Source organism: Hylobates moloch, unplaced genomic scaffold (assembly GCF_009828535.3).
Source record: "Hylobates moloch isolate HMO894 unplaced genomic scaffold, HMol_V3 SCAFFOLD_3, whole genome shotgun sequence".
Taxonomy (NCBI): Eukaryota; Metazoa; Chordata; class Mammalia; order Primates; family Hylobatidae; genus Hylobates; species Hylobates moloch.
Genome location: NW_026652278.1, coordinates 65,335,299 through 65,352,994, shown reverse-complemented (window position 1 = coordinate 65,352,994; position 17,696 = coordinate 65,335,299). Strand labels below are relative to the sequence as shown.

The 17,696-nt window shown below is 51.3% G+C and overlaps 2 protein-coding genes across 8 annotated transcripts in view; both read left to right on the top strand.

Annotated features, from left to right (window-relative positions):
- Positions 1–17,696, top strand: part of LOC116480734 (DNA replication ATP-dependent helicase/nuclease DNA2-like) — a 218,767-nt gene that overhangs the window by 107,769 nt on the left and 93,302 nt on the right. The window lies entirely within an intron of this gene.
- AIFM2 (apoptosis inducing factor mitochondria associated 2) lies at positions 184–16,942 on the top strand. Of its 7 annotated transcripts, none has more exons than XM_058436315.1 (10): positions 1,149–2,819; positions 3,903–4,006; positions 9,093–9,286; positions 9,673–9,788; positions 10,000–10,119; positions 10,614–10,706; positions 13,025–13,133; positions 14,170–14,322; positions 15,815–16,015; positions 16,597–16,942. In XM_058436315.1, the coding sequence occupies exons 3-10, from the start codon at positions 9,109–9,111 to the stop codon at positions 16,746–16,748; spliced, it is 1,122 nt and encodes a 373-aa protein (XP_058292298.1). In that variant the 5' UTR covers positions 1,149–2,819; positions 3,903–4,006; positions 9,093–9,108; the 3' UTR covers positions 16,749–16,942. The 7 variants fall into 7 exon arrangements, with proteins under 7 accessions (XP_031994938.1, XP_031994945.1, XP_031994964.1 ...); XM_058436314.1 differs by having other exon boundaries at positions 1,149–3,229; XM_032139047.2 differs by lacking the exons at positions 1,149–2,819; positions 3,903–4,006 and adding an exon at positions 184–411 and having other exon boundaries at positions 9,096–9,286.

The following is a 17,696-nucleotide window of genomic DNA, read 5'->3' as shown; positions in this document are numbered from 1 at the left end:
CTTGTTTTCCTTCTTTCCTTCTCTCGCTTTCTTTCTCTCTCTCTCTCATTCTTTTTGCTTTAAAGTATGCTGAAAGGGCACTTTAAGCCAAGTCTGAATGGCTCGGGTAGGACTGGGGCGCGGGTGCTGGCAGGAGCCGGAGAGACGACATCTGGCCATGGGAGCATTTGTTTCAAAGTTCAAGGCCGTTCGCTCAGGGTCGAGGTCAGTCCGGTCAGGTCAGTCAGTTCGGAGACCAGCCCCAGCGTGCCAGGACCGTTTCCGGGGCCTGGCCGGGGCGTTGCCGCGGGGTCGGGGGCCAGCGCGAGTGCTGAGTCACGCCCCGCCCGGGAGCGCCTCGGGTCGGTAACTCGGGAAGACTACCAAGCGGGAGCAGGAGCCGGAGCGAGAGCGCGCGGGGGCGGCCGGCAGGTGAGATCGCGCCGCCGGGCTGGCTCTCGAGACCCCGGGCGCCCCGGGCGGGACGGGGACCCGGAAGAGGGGCGAGCGGATCAGAGGCCTGGCTGACGCCGCGTCGGGCGTGGGGAGGTTGGTGCGCGCAGTTGTGGCGCTGCGAGGAGAGGGATACTCGGCTCAGGCCCGCCGCTCTCCATCTCCCCAAAAAACGCAACAGGGAGATTTGCTCCTGGCCGAGGGCAAAGAAAACTCCACCCTCCTGGTTTGGCCCCTAAATCCCTGCTAAGTTTTCCTAAGGAAGATGGGCTTAGGCCGGGAAGGGCGAACAGGGGAAGAGGGAACACGGGGCGGGTGTAACCCGGATCCTGCGAGGACCGTCCGAGGGTCCGCTGGGTAGAAGCTGCCGGTCCGGACAGAAGCAGGTGTGAGAGGAAAGGGAGAAACCTCAGTCTCTAAGAGGAAAGAAACTGGAGTTACCCCAGTGCCCATAGGCTCGGAGGGGGTGGGGGGTGCAGCACGAGGAGGTCTGCTTCTCCCTTCCCGAAACCCTGGGTGCTGCGGGGACAAAGACCAGCGGTGAGTAAACTGACTCTGATGGGACGCGTGCAGTCCACCTGGAACTGAATTAGTGGCCGATATTGGGGCTCTCCTTCCAACACCACCTGATCAACACACCCTGCCTTTCCCTACAACGAGAGTCTTTTTGACCCTGGAATTTAAGGTGAGGATGGGGAGGGGTGAGGTCTCTTGGGGGCTGATGATCCTGTAGGAGGACAGGCATAGGGCAGAGAGTGAGATATAGTTTGGGATGGGACTTGCAGGTTTCTGGACTGTGCACCTGTGTTCAAAAGCCTGTATCAGGTTCCAGTGCGCGTGCGTGCACCTGCCAGAGAGCCCCGGGATCTCAGATGACACCTGTCCTCACCCCAGCACCTAGAGAGGAGTTCTCCAAGGAGCACAGTGTGTCACCAAGAAGAGGGCACTGAGCCCCAGCCAGGGTGAGCTGGGCAGGCTCAGCACTACCCAGCCCAGAAGTGATGGGCTGGGCAGGCCAGTGGACTCCAGGGCCAGCCTGACTTTTGTCTGGTGGCGAAATGAAGCCAGCGTCCAGGTACAGGTGGTGGGCAGACCATGGGGACCACAAAGTAACTGGCTCTGAGGTGGATGAACAAATTGCTTGGCCTAGGTTTTCTGTGTGGGAGTGAATATGACATCCAGATGAACCTGTCTGCCCCAGAGCTGCCATCTTCTGGGGATAAAAGGAGGCTGCCTCCCTTCAGACTTTGAGTCCCTTTTCAGAAATTGGTCTTTTTGGGGTTCTGTTCTTCAAGTAGTCCCTGAGGGGCTGGCCATGGAGTGTCCCAGGGAGGGAGGCCGCCCAACCCTCTCCATCCTGCTGTGTCCCCCAGGTGGAGGAAACTTCCATGGTGCTGTGAGTCGTGCTGTAGTGGCCTTCTCATCCGGGACGGCCACTCTGGGAATGTGACTCTCCAGAGGCTGATGTTGAAACCTACCCTTTGCGTGAGCCGTGACGACTCAAAAAGCATCGTGTTTTATTTGTAATATTTGTGAAGCAATACTGGAGCAATTCTGGGATGACATTCTTGCTTTGATCAGAGCCCACACAGTTCCTGCTGTGTGTCTTCTGAGGCACAACCTCTGAACAGCTTTGGCATAAATGTAACTTCCTGGTTTTTCAGTAGTCCTATGGGCTGCTTATTGTGGAAGAATACCCTTGAGATCAGGGTGGATGCTCTTGGCAGAGAAAACAGGATTGACTGAGCAAATTTTTGTGTAAATCGGATTGTGTGTGTGTGTGTCTGTGTGTATGTGTCTTGTGGGAGGGAGCAAAGGTAAAGTTACTGAGGAGTTCCTGGACAATCAGGGTTTGTTCCGTTCTCTTAGGCCTTCTTTTAAGCTAACATTCCTGAACCTAGACACACGTAGTTAAGATTCTCTGTGATTCCCACTGGGGCTTTGGTGTTCAGTTCAAAATCAGATGGTGGATTTAGCAGTTCCTCAAAAAGTTAAACTTCGAGTTACCATATGACCCAGCAATTCCACACCTAAATATATACTAAAGAGGACCGAAGACCGGTTCACACAAAAACCTGTACACAAATGTCCATAGTGGCGTTATTCACATAGTCAAAAGGTGGAAACAACCCAAGTGCCCATCAGCTGATGAGTGGATAAACAAAATGTGGTCTATTCATACACCAGTAACGGACTGTTTTTCAGCCAGGAAAAGGAATGAAGCACTGATAACATGCTACAACTCGGATGAACCTTGAAAACATTATGATAAGTGGAAGACGTCGCAAACGAAAAGCCACATAGTGTATAATTCCATCTACATGAATTGTCTAGAAAAGACAAATCTATAGAGACAGAAAGAACATTAATAGCTGCCCAGGGCTAGGGTAGGTGGGGCACAGGATTTATTTTGGGGGTGATGGAAGTGTTCTGGAATTAGATAGTTGTGATGGTTGCACAACCTGGTGAATACACTAAAACATACTGAACTTACATCTCTTTTTTTGAAATTTAAATTAAAAAAAATTTTTTTTGAGACAGGGTCTTGCTCTGGCGCCCAGGCTGGAGTGCAGTGGCATGATCATGACTCATTGCAACCTTGACCTCCTAGGCTCAAGCGGTCTCCCACCTCAGCCTCCTGATGATACCAGGGACCACAGGCATGTGCCACCATGCCTGGCTAATTTTTTTGTATTTTTTGTAGAGATGGGGTTTTACCACGTTGCCCAGGCTGGTCTGGAACTCCGGACCTCAAGCAGTCTGCCTGCATTGGCCTCCCAAAGTGTTGGGATTACAGGTGTGAGTCAGCCTACATCTCATTTTTTTTTTTTTTTTTAAAGATGGGGTCTCATCTAGGCTGGAGTGCAGTGGTGTAATCATAGCTCACTGTGAACTTACATCTTAAGTGGTAAATTGTATATGTGAATTCTATTTTGATTAAAAAATTAGTGAACAGTCTGTGCTATTATTAAAGACATTATTTCTGCAAAAATGACATATGCTTGTTTGAAAAAAATTCAAACAATACAAAAGCTTAAGGAAGAAAACAAAAACATCATCTATGACCACTATTAGCATTTTGGTTCAGAGAGCAGGTTTGATGTGTTGAGAATTGAACTTGGGCAAGTTGTTGAACTTTCTTCCAAAATAAGGAGAAAAAACTCACACCTTAAATTGAAGATATGGGCAAAAGTGCAACAGATGCTAACTGCTGTAATCATTGCCTGTATATGTGTATACATACCGAGGTGGATGTGTCTTATTGGCCATAAATGGGATTAGATCTTACATGTGGTTCTGTGGCCTGACTTTTTGGGACTGGGCAAACTAATCTGCAACATATATTTTATATATATATATATATACACATATATATAAAATAAGTGGCTGCTATGTATTCATTGCTACTGTGTGCCAGGCACCATGCTAAAATGCTTTACGTAAATGATCTCATTGAATCTTTTCTACAGCTCGAAATCACAGTGGCTCACATCTGTAATTCCAGTGCTTCGGGAGGCTAAGGCAGGAGGATCCCTTGAGGGGCTAGGAGTTCAAGATCAGCCTAGGCAACATAGTGAGACCCTCATCTCTACAGAAAAACAAAAAAAAAATTAGCCAGCTCAGGAGTTCAAGGTTATAATGAGTTATGATCGTGCCACTGCATTCTGGCCTGGGTGATAGAGCAAGACCCTGTCCCTAAGAAAATTAAAAATAAGTAAATAAATAAATAAATATTGCCTGACTTTTTCTTTTCTTTTTTTTACTTTTGAGACAGGGTCTCACATTGTTGCCCAGGCTGGAGTGCAGTGGTATGAAGCACTGATACATGTTACAACTTTAATGAACCTTGAAAACATGTTTTGTGTAAACCAGATTGTGTATGTGTGTCTTTGTGTATGTGTGTCTTTGTGTATGTGTGGCGTGGGAGGGAGCAAAGGTAAAGTTACTCACTGCAGCCTCAAATTCCTGGGCTCAAGCAGTCCTTCTGCCTTTGCCTCCCGAAGTGCTAGGATTATAGGCAGGAGCCACCACACCCAGCCCTTGCCTGACTTCCATGGACAGACTTTTTATATAAAAACATCATTCACAGGCTGGGCACAGTGGCTCGCACCTATAATCCCAGCACTTTGGGAGGTCGAGGCAGGCCAATCACTTGAGGTCAGGAGTTCAAGACCAGCCTGGCCGACATGGCGAAACCCTGACTCTACTAAAAATACAAAAAACAATTAGCTGGGCATGATGGCACATGCCTGTAGTTCCAGCTACCTGGGAGGCTGAGGCAGGAGAACTGCTTGAACTCAGGAGGCAGACGTTGCAGTCAGTGAGCTGAAATTGAGCCACTGGGCGATAGAGTGAGACTCCATCTCAAAAACAAAACAAAACAAAACAAAACAAAACAAAACATCACTCACCCTTTAAAAACGACTGGCTACACAGTACTGCATTGTATGGGTTTATAATATTTTATCCTGTAGTCTCTCATTGGTGGCAGTTCCCACTGATTGATGGAGTGTCACACAGGTGGAGGTTTGCACAGCACTACTGCTATGTTAGAACATATAACTGGACATCCACTAATTCCATATGTGCATTTTCATCTCCTACAGGGTGTGTGGCTGGAAATGCAGCTCCATGGCTTAAGCCCTTGCTTTAGGTGTCTGGCCAAGTAGATCATGGCCAAGCAGAGGGGAGTTCACTGTTCTCTGGGGCCAGGCAAGAACCAACACTGGTAGAGCCAAGGAGAGTTGGCATGTCCAAGAGTATTGGGCAAGGGGCTGCCAAAGAGGCAGGGTGAAATCTGCTGGAGAGTCACTGGCCTCCCTGTTCCCCAAGTAAGGGAGGCAGGGGTCAGTAGAGGAGAGAGAGGAGAGAGAGAGCAGATTGCAGGAGAGGCCTCAGGCAGCATGAAGAGGAAAAGTGCCTCCCCTCCCTGGCCCTGCTCTGGCCCGGGTGTCCCCTCAGGCCCCAGGCCCTTCACAGGGAACCCCAGATAAGCAATTTGCCTTCCTTGGGTGAGGCAAGAGTTTGCCCTTTCGGGGAAGCAGGTTAATGATCCTAGGGGCCTGGGGGTCAAGGGCTCAGCTCCTTTGGTCAACTCATTGCCCCTGAGGTCCACTCTGGGGTCACTAGACTTTCTTTCCCTGGAAGAAACCCCATGAAGGGCCCGGGGCAGGCTTGTGTGTCCACCTGGTTGTCAAAGCTGCCCTGGCATGGCAGGCTGTCTGTATGTCGGCCCCTGTCACTGGTACTCGAAGCCTCTCCGCCTTCTGCCACAGGTGCCCTGAACTCTACCCGCCTCCTCCCTTCCTGCCACTGGGCCTCTGGCCCAAGTTGTTTCCTCTGCTAGGAAGGCCTCCTGATCTCAGCTCTTTTTCAGGGCTCTAGGCTGTCCTTTTCGAGTGTCCCTGGGTGCTCCAGTGTGACCTGATGCACAGTGGACTCCCCTATCCCTATCCCCAGCCAGCTGTGTAGCCTCTCTCAGGGGCCATGCCCAGCTTAACTTGGAAGTGGGGCTTTCTGGGTGTTTTCTTGACCTCATCCCTGGCTGACAGCCCCAAGGGTAGGACCCAGCACAGAGGGTTCCATGCTGCCAGGGGCTGGTGAAACACACACCACCCACGGCCTGCCTCATCACTGCCTACATCCTCAGGCCCTGCGCAGCTGCTGGTGTTCACTGCTACCTCTGGCTGGGCCTGTGGGCCCTCCTGGGTCCTGGTCCCTAGGAGACATTCCCTTCTGGCCCAGTTGGCAGATTCAGCCTGAGGTACGCTTGGGATTAGCTCTAGACAACCCTTCTGAGGGCTTAGAGGAGCCAGGGTGGCCCTGCCTGCTGGGGGGCTTGTCTTGGGTCCTAATCACTACTAGGGCTCAGCTTCCTCGTCTGTAAAATGGGTATGTTCAAGCCTCAATGCTTTGGGGACCATTTGACCCATGAGAAACAACTTTAAATCCCCTCCAATCCATTGTGTCAGTGCCCTCCCTCCGCTATACTGTCCTTCCCCAGGGGAGAAGTTAGGTAGTGGGCATTTGAACACCAATGGGAACAGTGCCCAGAGTTCTAACCAAAAGCTGTCCCATAAGTATGGGATGATTTGGGGACCGTCTTGGGGAACCATCACCATGTCTTGGAAACCAGTGCATATGAGGACATCTCAGGATATTATAGCCGGTTGGGCCTTATAGTCCCCTCCGATTATAGGGGATAAATTGAGGCCCAGAGAGGGAAGGGGTTGTGCCCCAGGCCCGCAAAGATGATCAGGGCAGTGCAGTGGCCTTCCAGTGGCCTGAGGGTCCCAGGTGAGCTGGAACACACTTCTTTATGAGGCTGTTCAGTGGCTTGATGTCTATCCTTCAAGGTTGACCTCAGAGTCTACTTCCTCCTTCGCTGACACCCCCTCCAGTCCCCCTTCCTGAAGCCCAGAGCAGCTGTTGAACCTCTTGGTCTGCTTTCTGTATAGTGTGAGCTTTGTTTCTTTTTCTCAGCATCTCCCCCCAGCAGCCTGGCTTATTTCTGCCTCTCTTTAGGGCTCAGCACAGGCCAGGAGGAGGGTTGATTGCCTTTTACCTCTCAGGGTCTCAGCTGCAGTCGAGAGTGCCCCTCAATGGGCTACGCGGCTCCTCCCACACCAGCAGCTCTCTGCCTGCCTGAGGCCCACACTGCAAGCTTCCTAATTTGGGGTTCTGCTGGGCTGGAGACAAGGCCTCTGGTGCAGCCCCAGGCCAGCCCCTGGGCCCTCCCCTGTCTGGGGCAGACTCTGGGATGCACCAGGTGACCCTGTTTACCAGCCTTCCAGGCTGGCTTGGGGAGCCCAGGCAACTTTGCTGCTGTAGGGGTCAAGGCTGTTGAGTTGGATGAAAGGCAACTTTATACAAATATAAAAATATAAATTTATTTAATGTGTGTATACACAGGAGCCTTCAGAAGGAAGACCCAACCCCCAAAAGAGGTACAGAAGCTTATATACCATCTTGAGGTCATAAAAAGAAATGGGGACTGGGTGCGGTGGCTCATGCCTGTAATCCCAGCACTTTGGGAGGTTGAGGTGGGAGGATCACTTGAGCCCAGGAGTTTGAGACCAGCCTGGGCAACAAAAGGAGACCCCATCTCTATCAATATTTATTATTTTTATTGCTTTATTTTTTTGAGATGGGGTCTCACTCTGTGGCCCAGGCTGGAGTGCAGTGGCACAGTTATGGCTCACTGCAGCCTTGACCTCCCTGGCTCAAGTGGTCCTCCCACCTCAGCCTCCCAATTAGCTGAGACTACAGGTGCACATCACCACACCTGGCTTTTTTTTTTTTTTTTTTTTTTTTGTAGAGATAGAGTCTCTCTATGTTACCCAGGCTGGTCTGGGACTCCTGGGCTCAAAAGATCCTCCTGCCTCAGCCTCCCAAAGTGCTGGGATTACAGGCGTGAGCTGCTACACCCAGCCCCATCTCTACAAGTAATTAAAAAATTAGCCAGGCATTGTAGCATACGGCTGTGGCCCCTCCTTCCTACTCTATGATCACAGTCTTAGTTCACACCACATTTGTCTTAGTCTGTTTTCTGCTGCTACAGCAGAATACCACAGACTAGGTAATTATAATGAACAGAAATGTATTGGCTCATGGTTCTGGAGGCTGGGAAGTCCAATATCAAGGGCCCAGTGTCTGGTGAGGGCCTTCATGCTGAGTCATCCCATGGTGGAAGGCAAAAGAGAGAGTGAGAGAGAGGAAGAGCTTGAACTTGCAGCCTCAGAGGCCCTTTTATAATTGGTATTAATCTGCTCATGAGGGTGGAGACCTTATGACCCAAACACCTCCGATTAGGCCCCAACTCTCAACACTGTTCCTTTTTGGGAGACATATTCAAACCCTAGCAGCAGAATTTTGCAGGATTCTTGTCGTAACCTGCTAATTGACCTCCTTAGACCTGGACCTTAAGTTGGTGACCTGTGAGCTGGGCCGAATCTGGTTGCAGTGTTTGTTTAGTGCAGTGCTTAAAGAATATTTTTTGTTGTTCCTTTAGATGTGGCCTATGCTTGCCAGTTCCCCACAGGTGTGCCCGCTGTTTCTTGTTATTGTACCTTTTCTCAGCTTCCCACATCATTGACATTGCCTACCTGGTTCTTTGACTTTGTAAGGTCTGCCTTTATAAGGGCAGGGACCATATCTTCCTGTCTGACCACAGGATACACAATACAGAGCGTGTCAAAAAGCAGGAGTTCAATTCATGTATGTTGTTGAGTGAACATTATTCCCCTCTTCAAAAGTCTTTTTTTTCCTCCTGCCCCACTACAATCTCTCCCAAAAGTCTTTGATGAAATATATCAAGTAAAAAACAAAAGTGCAGAACACTTTGTTTAATGGGTGCAAAAAATAATTGTGATCATAGGTCCATAAACTATCTCTGGAAGGAGTCATCCAAACTTGTTATGTAACAGTGGATGCCTCTGGAGAAGGGAACTGGGTGTTTGGGGGATGGGCTGGAAGTGGGATACCCCCTTGTTCCTTCTGAATTTAATTAAAATTTTATAAAATTGGAGTTTCATTAATCAAAGATTTACCTCATCTAAAAAGGTCAATTCATGATCGAGGCCTCTCTCACTGTGGGTCCTCCCAGCCCTCCCAGCCCTCCCAGCCACCTGACTCTGATGTGCTCTCCTCTTTCTTCCCAGCAGTGCCTGGTTCGAGATGGGGTCCCAGGTCTCGGTGGAATCAGGAGCTCTGCACGTGGTGATTGTGGGTGGGGGCTTTGGCGGGATCGCAGCAGCCAGCCAGCTGCAGGCCCTGAACGTCCCCTTCATGCTGGTGGACATGAAGGACTCCTTCCACCACAATGTGGCTGCCCTCCGAGCCTCCGTGGAGACAGGTAATGTGCTCCTGTCTGGGGCTGTCTCCGTGAGGGGGGTCTTGTCTCTGCTCTGGGGCTTGATTTTAGGGCTGGGGGTGGTTTTCTCCATTTAGGGCAAAGTGCCTGCATTCCACTCTCAGACAAGTTCTGGAGAAGCTCAAGGTCTTTGGTCTTAAGTACCCACCATAACGAGACCCTAGAAGTAAAAGCTTGAGCTTTTCTGAGGGTCTGAGGCCCAGATTGGCGTTTTAGGAAGTAGGGGTATCCCAGGCATACCTAATAGCCTGACTCTTTGGTCAAGGGCGCCCCTGGTGGTGTGCAGCTCGTGAAAGGTTCTGAGTCACTCTGGCTTCCCGTGGGCAGCCTGGCTGTGCCCTATGACCTCTTCTGTGTCCCTTCCCCAGGGTTCGCCAAAAAGACATTCATTTCTTACTCGGTGACTTTCAAGGACAACTTCCGGCAGGGGCTGGTGGTGGGGATAGACCTGAAGAACCAGACGGTGCTGCTGCAGGGCGGCGAGGTGAGTGAGGGCCAGCCTGGCTGCCAGCTGGCTCAAGGGCCCTCTGCAGGGCCTGGGCAGGCAGCCTACGGGGGCTGCCTCGGGTGCCTAGAGGGGCCTCTTTGCCTGGTTTGTTCTGGCTGGCAGGCCAGGAGTAGGATGCAGAGGCCTAGGCCTGCCCTGCTTTGCCCTACCTTCATCCATTTTTTTTTTTTTTTTTGGTCTCTCTCAGGCCCTCCCCTTCTCTCATCTTATCCTGGCCACGGGCAGCACTGGGCCCTTCCCGGGCAAGTTTAATGAGGTTTCCAGCCAGCAGGCCGCTATCCAGGCCTATGAGGACATGGTGAGGCAGGTGAGCTGTGCACTGAAGGCATGGGGCAGTGTGGGCAGACGGGAGGACAGCCATGGGGATGCCTAGGCCCACAGCTGGGAGGCCACGGGGGTACTCAGAGCTGCTGGCTGTAGCCATAGAGTTGGAGAGTCACTAGGAAGAGACTTTCCTGGGAAGAGACCTTGAACTTGCTGCTGGAGCCAGGATGTGAGCACCCCAGACCTGCTCATGTTGCCCTTGGTATGTAGCCTCTCCTGGGGCTTTTCATGGGTCCCCCCTGCTCCTGTTTTCACAAGGCTCTGTGTTTTGTAGAGCAGGCTTAGATCCACGATCTCAGTCAGTTTCCACGCAATTCTGCGAGGTGGGTGGGAGAAAGCACATTTGGACCCAAAATGTGGAAAGGGTTCTCTGCCCTCCTTTGGCCCAGGGAGCCACACCACAGGCTGAACCAGCAGACAGGGGTGGATGTGTAGGTGTGTTTCTTATGTCCCTGTTTCACATGTCCTCTTCTCCAGGTCCAGCGCTCACGGTTCATCGTGGTGGTGGGAGGAGGCTCGGCTGGAGTGGAGATGGCAGCAGAGATTAAAACAGAATATCCTGAGAAAGAGGTGGGCCAGGCTGCCTTGCCTTGGAGCTCTAAGTGGTTGGCTTTTTTCTGCATTATCTTAAGAACATCAGGAATTCGTTCAGAGCAGAGAAGTCTGGAGCTCTATTCACATAAACTGGGAGTGTGTATTTCTGTTTTGTGCCAAGGTGCGATTCTACAGGGGATTTTTCCTGCAGAGCTGGGATCCTGCAGCACCTGACCTTACGGAGCTGCTCAGGGTGTGTCCTTTCTCAAGGAAAGGTCCTGCCCTCTGCTCCAACCTGGAGGATCAAGCCCAGGGGCGATACCTTGCAAAAGCCGAACTTCTGTGTCGCCTTCAGAATTCAGGCCTTTGTGATATAAGTGTATATTTGATTACCTCTTGCTGACAACCAGCTTGGACAAAGACACCTTCAGTTATTGCTTTGGTCTCTGCCTCATATGGTAGCCCCTGCTCTGAGCAGCCCCATGGTGGTGGGGAGCCTGCAGCACAGCCCTTTCTGCCCACATTGGGGAATGACTGAACAGCACTGCCTTCTGCCCATGGGTGGTAACAGGGAGGGGACATCAGCCTGCCCTGTTGCTTTCTCATGCTCAAAAGACAGAGATCCTACTGGGCAACCTAGTGAGAAAGAGGAAATCCTGGCACCCTGTCCAGGCTTGGCAAGGGCGGAGTGATAAACGTCATTACAGGTTCTCTAGGCGAGAGCTTGCTTGCGGTTGAAGCCAGATCGGCTTCTGAGAGCCACGTGGGGCCTGTGAATGGATCTTTTTTCCTCAGGGAAAGGCAGGTTGGTTTTGAAAAGAAAAATCAATAGAGGATAATTTAATTATATGGCTGTTCTCTGACAAATTGTTGGAAATTATGATGCGTGATTGATAGTTACAATTCATTCATTTTGATTTATGAGGATTCTATAGGGAAAAACCAAACTGTTTTTCTCCCTACTCCCTCCACACTTCTGGGATAACATGTGTGGGTTTTTTCCCCCGCTGACCAATTCTCTGACACCAGCTAGGTCTCCTACAATTCAATTCAATTCTGACACTACCTGGTGTTAGTGCCGACCCCACAGGTCAAGGGCTCAGTCCCACGATCCTGCCCCGACTTCAAACACCAGTTGCAAGTCCATAAGTCCCCAGCTTACCCATGCTTCTGTCCCACTTGGCTACAAGATAGAGATTCTCATGACTCTCTCCTTGGGTTAAATAATTTGCTAGAGCAGCTGATGGAAGCCAGGGAGACGGTTTACTTGCTGTTGCTGGTTTATGACGAAGGATGTTTTAAAGGATAAAAATGAACATTCAGATGAAGGGGCACATAAACCAATCGATCATCCAGGAGCCCATCAGGAGTAGCTTCATTAGAACAAAAGATGCTCCCATCACTCGGGAACATCCAAGGAGTTAGGAGCTCTGTGTCAGACCCTCCCATCACTCAGGACATTGCAAAGATCTCAGGAGCTCTGTATCAAGAACCGGCAATGAGGACCAAATATTAGAACAAATGATTCTCTCTTAATACCCCAATTTACAAGGGTTTTGGGTTTTAAGAGCTCTGCATCAGGAACTGGGGGCAGAGACCAATATATACATTTCTTCTTATTTCACAGGGGTCAGACCAGTCTGAAGTAGTAAAAACCTTCAAGTAACTCAGTAAAATATCCACATGTTTAGGATTTGTAGACAATAAGGGTAGTGGCAGCCACCCTTTATTAAGGACTTAATATGTGCTGAGTTACATGCTTTATACATATTTTTTTGCTCATCATTACAAAATTCCTATGAGTGGGGCTATTGTGCCCATGTTCGTGAGCCTTTTGGAGGTGTCCAAGTGAGTGTCAGAGATGGGATTTCAACCCAGGCAATTTGATATCAAAGCCCAGTCTTTGAACATGATTGCAACATGTGCCCGGGACGCTTCCCTGTTTTGTCCCAGACAGCAAGCAGATATGCCTGGAAGCGCTAATTTTAAACAAGCTTTAATGTTGACATCAGCCTGATTGACTGTTGGAATGTCCATGGCTTGTATAATTATAAGTGCCCAAGGATGCTTGAAGATAATTTTTCAGGTGGCCCTAGGTGAGGTGTAGGTTGTGACGTGTTGGCATATTGGTAGTCCTCTGGCCTGGGTGTGGCAGGAGGGTACTGAAAGAGTCCTAGTCTAGAACATGTGGGCTTAAGCCCAGCTCACCACTAATTGGTCCTGGCATTGGACAGATTACTTCTCTGGAGCTTCAGTTTCCTCATCTGTATCGAGTGGAAGTGGACGTTTGTGCAATGTTTGTGTTTGAAGACTCGGGGGCTCCTTCTCAGGCCCTGTGGTCGTTTTGTCCTCAGGTCACTCTCATTCACTCCCAAGTGGCCCTGGCTGACAAGGAGCTCCTGCCCTCCGTCCGGCAGGAAGTGAAGGAGATCCTTCTCCGGAAGGGCGTGCAGCTGCTGCTGAGTACGTGCACCCTCACCTCCCTCCCTGCCCTGCCCTGGCCTGGTGAGATGTGGCTTGGAGGCTTGGTCACTGCTTCCAGCAGGTGGGTGGCTATGGTCCACCCCAGGCTCTCTCTTTTCCACCGTGTCCTGGGGTGGAGCATGAAGCACTCAGAAGCGGCCGTGAGCATCAAAGCCCATCTGAGCCTTGTGCAGCTGGAAGTTGTGCCTGTCCCCGGTCAGGGAAGAGGGCCTGGTACTTACGGGATTTCCGTGTCCTGGTTATTGCTTTGGATGCAGTGCAGACGGTGGTATGCCTGTCTGCTGAATGATTTTTCTTAAGTGCATCTGAAGGATTTGCCCCAAATAGGATGTCTCTGTGGTCGAGGGAATAGGTTTATTGGTTTATGTTTTGAGAGTGGTGAGGAGTGTGGCCTTCTTGTAGAGCAGGGGGCGAGACCCACCCAGCAAACGCTGGAGAGTGGGGTTCTCTTCCAGTGCTGTGGCCCCTACACTTCACTGCATGGGGCCCCAGCCTCCTCACTGTTTGCGGGAGTGTGAGGCACCTGCCCTGTGAAGGGCCTGCATGGCTACCTCAGCCTCCTTTTGGTAACTGGCTGTGGAGTGCTGCTGTCACTGTCACTTTAGGCAGTGAGTGTAGTGAGCTGGCTTCTCTTTCTCTGGCTTTCCGCTTTGTCGTGGTGCACTTGGAGCGCTTGTCCTGCCTGATTAGGATGGCACGGCTGGCACTCAAAGAGGCACGTCTGAGGTTTTCCGTTAAACAGCTTTTCTGAGAACTTCTTGGGAAACAGCCTCGCTTCCCTCCAGGGGCTTCTTGGAACTTTTCTCCAGCTGGACCCCTTGGGGCCAGATGTCCAGATCTGCTTTGTGGGGCATAGAGTGGACTGAGGGAGGGGCATGGTGGGAAGATGGGGTGCAGCCATTGCCCAGTTGGGCCCCAGAGGTCCAGGCCCTCCCCAGGGTCAGTCTTGGCTTGGGGCCCAGGCTTGATGGGGTCCCCGCCCCCACCAGCCTCCTGGTCGTGAACCCCCTTCTAGGTGAGCGGGTGAGCAATCTGGAGGAGCTGCCTCTCAATGAGTATCGAGAGTACATCAAGGTGCAGACGGACAAAGGCACAGAGGTGGCCACCAACCTGGTGATTCTCTGCACCGGCATCAAGATCAACAGCTCCGCCTACCGCAACGCGTTTGGTGAGCAGGTGCCCAGCCGGGCTTCCCCCATGCCTCCTTGCTCTCCAGCACCCTCTGAATGCCCTGCAGTGCTTGCCCCTAGGAGTCCACACCTTGCTGCCTTCCCCCTTTCTTCCCAGCTCAGACTTTAAATTCAGTGAGGGGCCACCCTTGCTGAGCTCTTCTCAGCTGTGACGATGGCTCAGCCCCAGGTGGCCAAGGTGACCAGAATCTTCTGAAATTAGGGCCGCCCCCTAGTGGTAAGAGGTGGGAACAGGCGTCAGAGAGATGACAAAGGTTGGTGTTCTGTTTCTTTCCCCCTCACCTGGGGACAGAGGAAATTCAGGGTCAGGCCTTCCTCTCTCCGCAGGCGTGCTGCTGTCCCCAAATCCAGATCAAAACATTTGGTCTCTTGAGCTTGGATTGACTAGGGAGTGGGGTTGGTAACATGGCCTCGTTTCTTAAAGCTCAGTATTTGCGTATTTAGCTGGCTGGAGGTGGCAGAGGTGGACTGATGTGTGTTTAAGCCTCCATTTGTGAGCAAGAGACTCAGTGGCCAGGCCTGGTGGTTGCTTTGTGTCCTCAAGTCCCTGTCATTTACTCCCGAATGCCCTTCCCTGACAAGGAGCTCCTGCCTTGTGTCCAGCAGAAGTAATGATCCAATCCCAGGAAAAGGAAGCCAGTCCAGGCTGTGTGTAGCAGTGAGATTGAGGGCTTATAGTGGACAGAGATCCCAGAATTTAATACCAAATTGTCCTAATGTGGTATTTTCAAATACAAGTTTTTAAAAGTCCCTTAAAAAAAGCAGTTTGCCATTTATTAAAGCTCTGCATTTATTTTTAATGCTTCAGTTTTATTTTTGTTTTTTGAGACAGAGTCTTGCTCTGTCATCCAGGCGGGAGTGCAGTGGCGTGATCTTGGCTCACTGCAACCTCCACCTCCTGGGTTCAAGCGACTCTTGTGCCTCAGCCTCCCGAATATCTGGGATTACGGCTGTATGCCACTAAGCCCGGCTAATTTTTCTATTTTTAGTAGAGATGGGTTTCACCATGTTGGCCAGACTGGTCTTGAGCTCCTGGCCTCAAGTGATCTGGCCGCCTCAGCTTCCCAAAGAGTTGGGATTACAGGCATGAGCCACCACACCTGGCCTGCATTTATTTTTAAAATCTCACTTACATTCAAAAGTCAATTCAAGACTCAGCTAATCATTGTAGCTTGTTGAGAGTTGTGTACATTTCTAAAAGGAGGCCTGTTGGTATTTTGACCCATTTCCACTCTGGCATCAGCAACCTTGCCTCTGCAGGAAGAGTTGTGAGGTAGAGACTTCAGTGGGGAATAAATTAGGTGGGAGGGTGGCCTGTAGAGCAGGCACCTCCAGGGGGTGGTCATGCCTCAGGAGGGTGACCTGACCAGCACCTATTGACCAGCGTCTAGAGCTCGCCCTCACCTCCTCCTGGTGGCCACTTAACACAGCAGCTCAGTGTCTTGGTTTCAGTGTCATTTCTTCTGGCAGAGAGCAGACTGGCCAGCAGTGGTGCTCTGAGAGTGAACGAGCACCTCCAGGTGGAGGGCCACAGCAATGTCTACGCCATTGGTGACTGTGCCGACGTGAGGACGCCCAAGATGGCCTATCTTGCCGGCCTCCACGCCAACATCGCCGTGGCCAACATCGTCAACTCCGTGAAGCAGCGGCCTCTCCAGGCCTACAAGCCGGGTAAGAGAGGCCCCATGTGCTTTGCAGTTTTAAGAGAGTTTGGGGTTAAACATGGGGAAGCCTTTTTGGGCTATCAGATACCTGGCCACTAGAACAAACTCTCCAAGCTGGTGATGGAAACATCCCCCTAGAGCTCTTTAAAAATAGGCCAGGTGCGGTGGCTCACACCTGTAATCCCAGCACTTTAGGAGGCCAAGGCGGGCAGATCACCTGAGGTGGGGAGTTCGAGACCAGCCTGACCAACATAGAGAAACCCCTTCTCTACTAAAAATACAAAATTAGCCAGGCGTGGTCGTGCATACCTGTAATCCCAGCTACTCGGGAGGCTGAGGCAGGAGAATCACTTGAACCCGGGAGGTGGAGGTTGCAGTGAGCCAAGATCACACCATTGCACTCCAGCCTGGGCAACAAGAGCAAAACCGTCTCAAAAAAAAAAATAATCAGGGCCTCATCCACCTTCCTAAAGCGATTTCACATTTCCGGCCCTGAGTCCGAAGGCCTCAGGAAGGATCGGCACTCTGGAGGTGTAGCCTCCAGGAGGTTCAGTGAGGTTCTGGTGGTTTCTGTGTCTCTGCTTGCAGGTGCACTGACGTTCCTCCTGTCCATGGGGAGAAATGACGGCGTGGGCCAAATCAGTGGCTTCTATGTGGGCCGGCTCATGGTTCGGCTGACCAAGAGCCGGGACCTGTTCGTCTCTACAAGCTGGAAAACCATGAGGCAGTCTCCACCCTGATGGAGAGACCGGGCGGGAGACGAGCTACCGCAGCAGGTGGGCGTACGGACTGCTTGGCGCATGGCACCCGCCTGGCAAGTGCTAGAACTAATGCTGTTCTTCTGGAATAAGATGCCAATGATGTGGTGGCCAGAAATGCAACTTGTATAAAACAAAAATGGAGAGAGAGAGGCATTAAACAAATACCCCCCTTAGTGGATGCTTTCTGGGTTTGGAAGGTGTGCTTGCTGCGGTGCTGGCTGAGCGGCTCATGTGTGCTGGCTGCATGGTGCTGGGGAGGCCACAGCCAGCCCTCCCTCTGCACCTGCCTCCTCTGGGATGTGCATGCATGTGCACGTGTTTGTGGTCATGACGTGTGCCATTTAGAGCTCTCAGAGCAGGGCAGAGAGCTGGGATCTGGTAGCCAGTGTCTGTCTGTGAGGGCAGGAAGGAGAGCTGCACATTGAGAACAAAGGAGGGACCTGAGGTGGAGATGCCCTGCACCCCAAATCTCTGCCATCACGTGGTCAGGGAGCCCATACATTCTGCAACAACCAGGGACTTCACAGGAGCCTTGTTTTCAATTTGCTAACGGGTGCATAATCCCTGTACTCCTCAAGCCTCATGGCCTTCCTACATTTCCACTTTGTTTGTTTATTTATTTTTGAGACAGAGTCTCGCCCTGTCACCCAGGCTGGAGTGCAGTGGCACGATCTCAGCTCACTGCAACCTACGCCTCCTGGGTTCACGTGATTCTCTTGCCTTAGCCTCCCAAGTAGCTGGGACTACAGGTGCGTGCCACCATGCCTGGCTAATTTTTGTATTTTTTTTAGTAGAGACGGGGTTTCACCGTGTTGGCCAGGCTGGTCTCGAACACCTGACCTCAGGTGATCCATTCATCTCGGCCTCTGGAAGTTCTGGGATTCCAGGCGTGAGCCACTGCAGCCAGCACATTTCCACTTTTAGATC

What these genes read in the sequence shown, in the direction of transcription:
- AIFM2 (XM_032139047.2), top strand. Translation starts at nt 9,109, where the DNA reads ATGGGGTCCCAGGTCTCGGTGGAATCAGGAGCTCTGCACGTGGTGATT. An exon ending in ATGAGGACATGGTGAGGCAG is followed by an intron (nt 10,120 to 10,613) that starts GTGAGCTGTGCA and finishes CCTCTTCTCCAG; the next exon opens with GTCCAGCGCTCACGGTTCAT. An exon ending in TCTCCAGGCCTACAAGCCGG is followed by an intron (nt 16,016 to 16,596) that starts GTAAGAGAGGCC and finishes CTCTGCTTGCAG; the next exon opens with GTGCACTGACGTTCCTCCTG.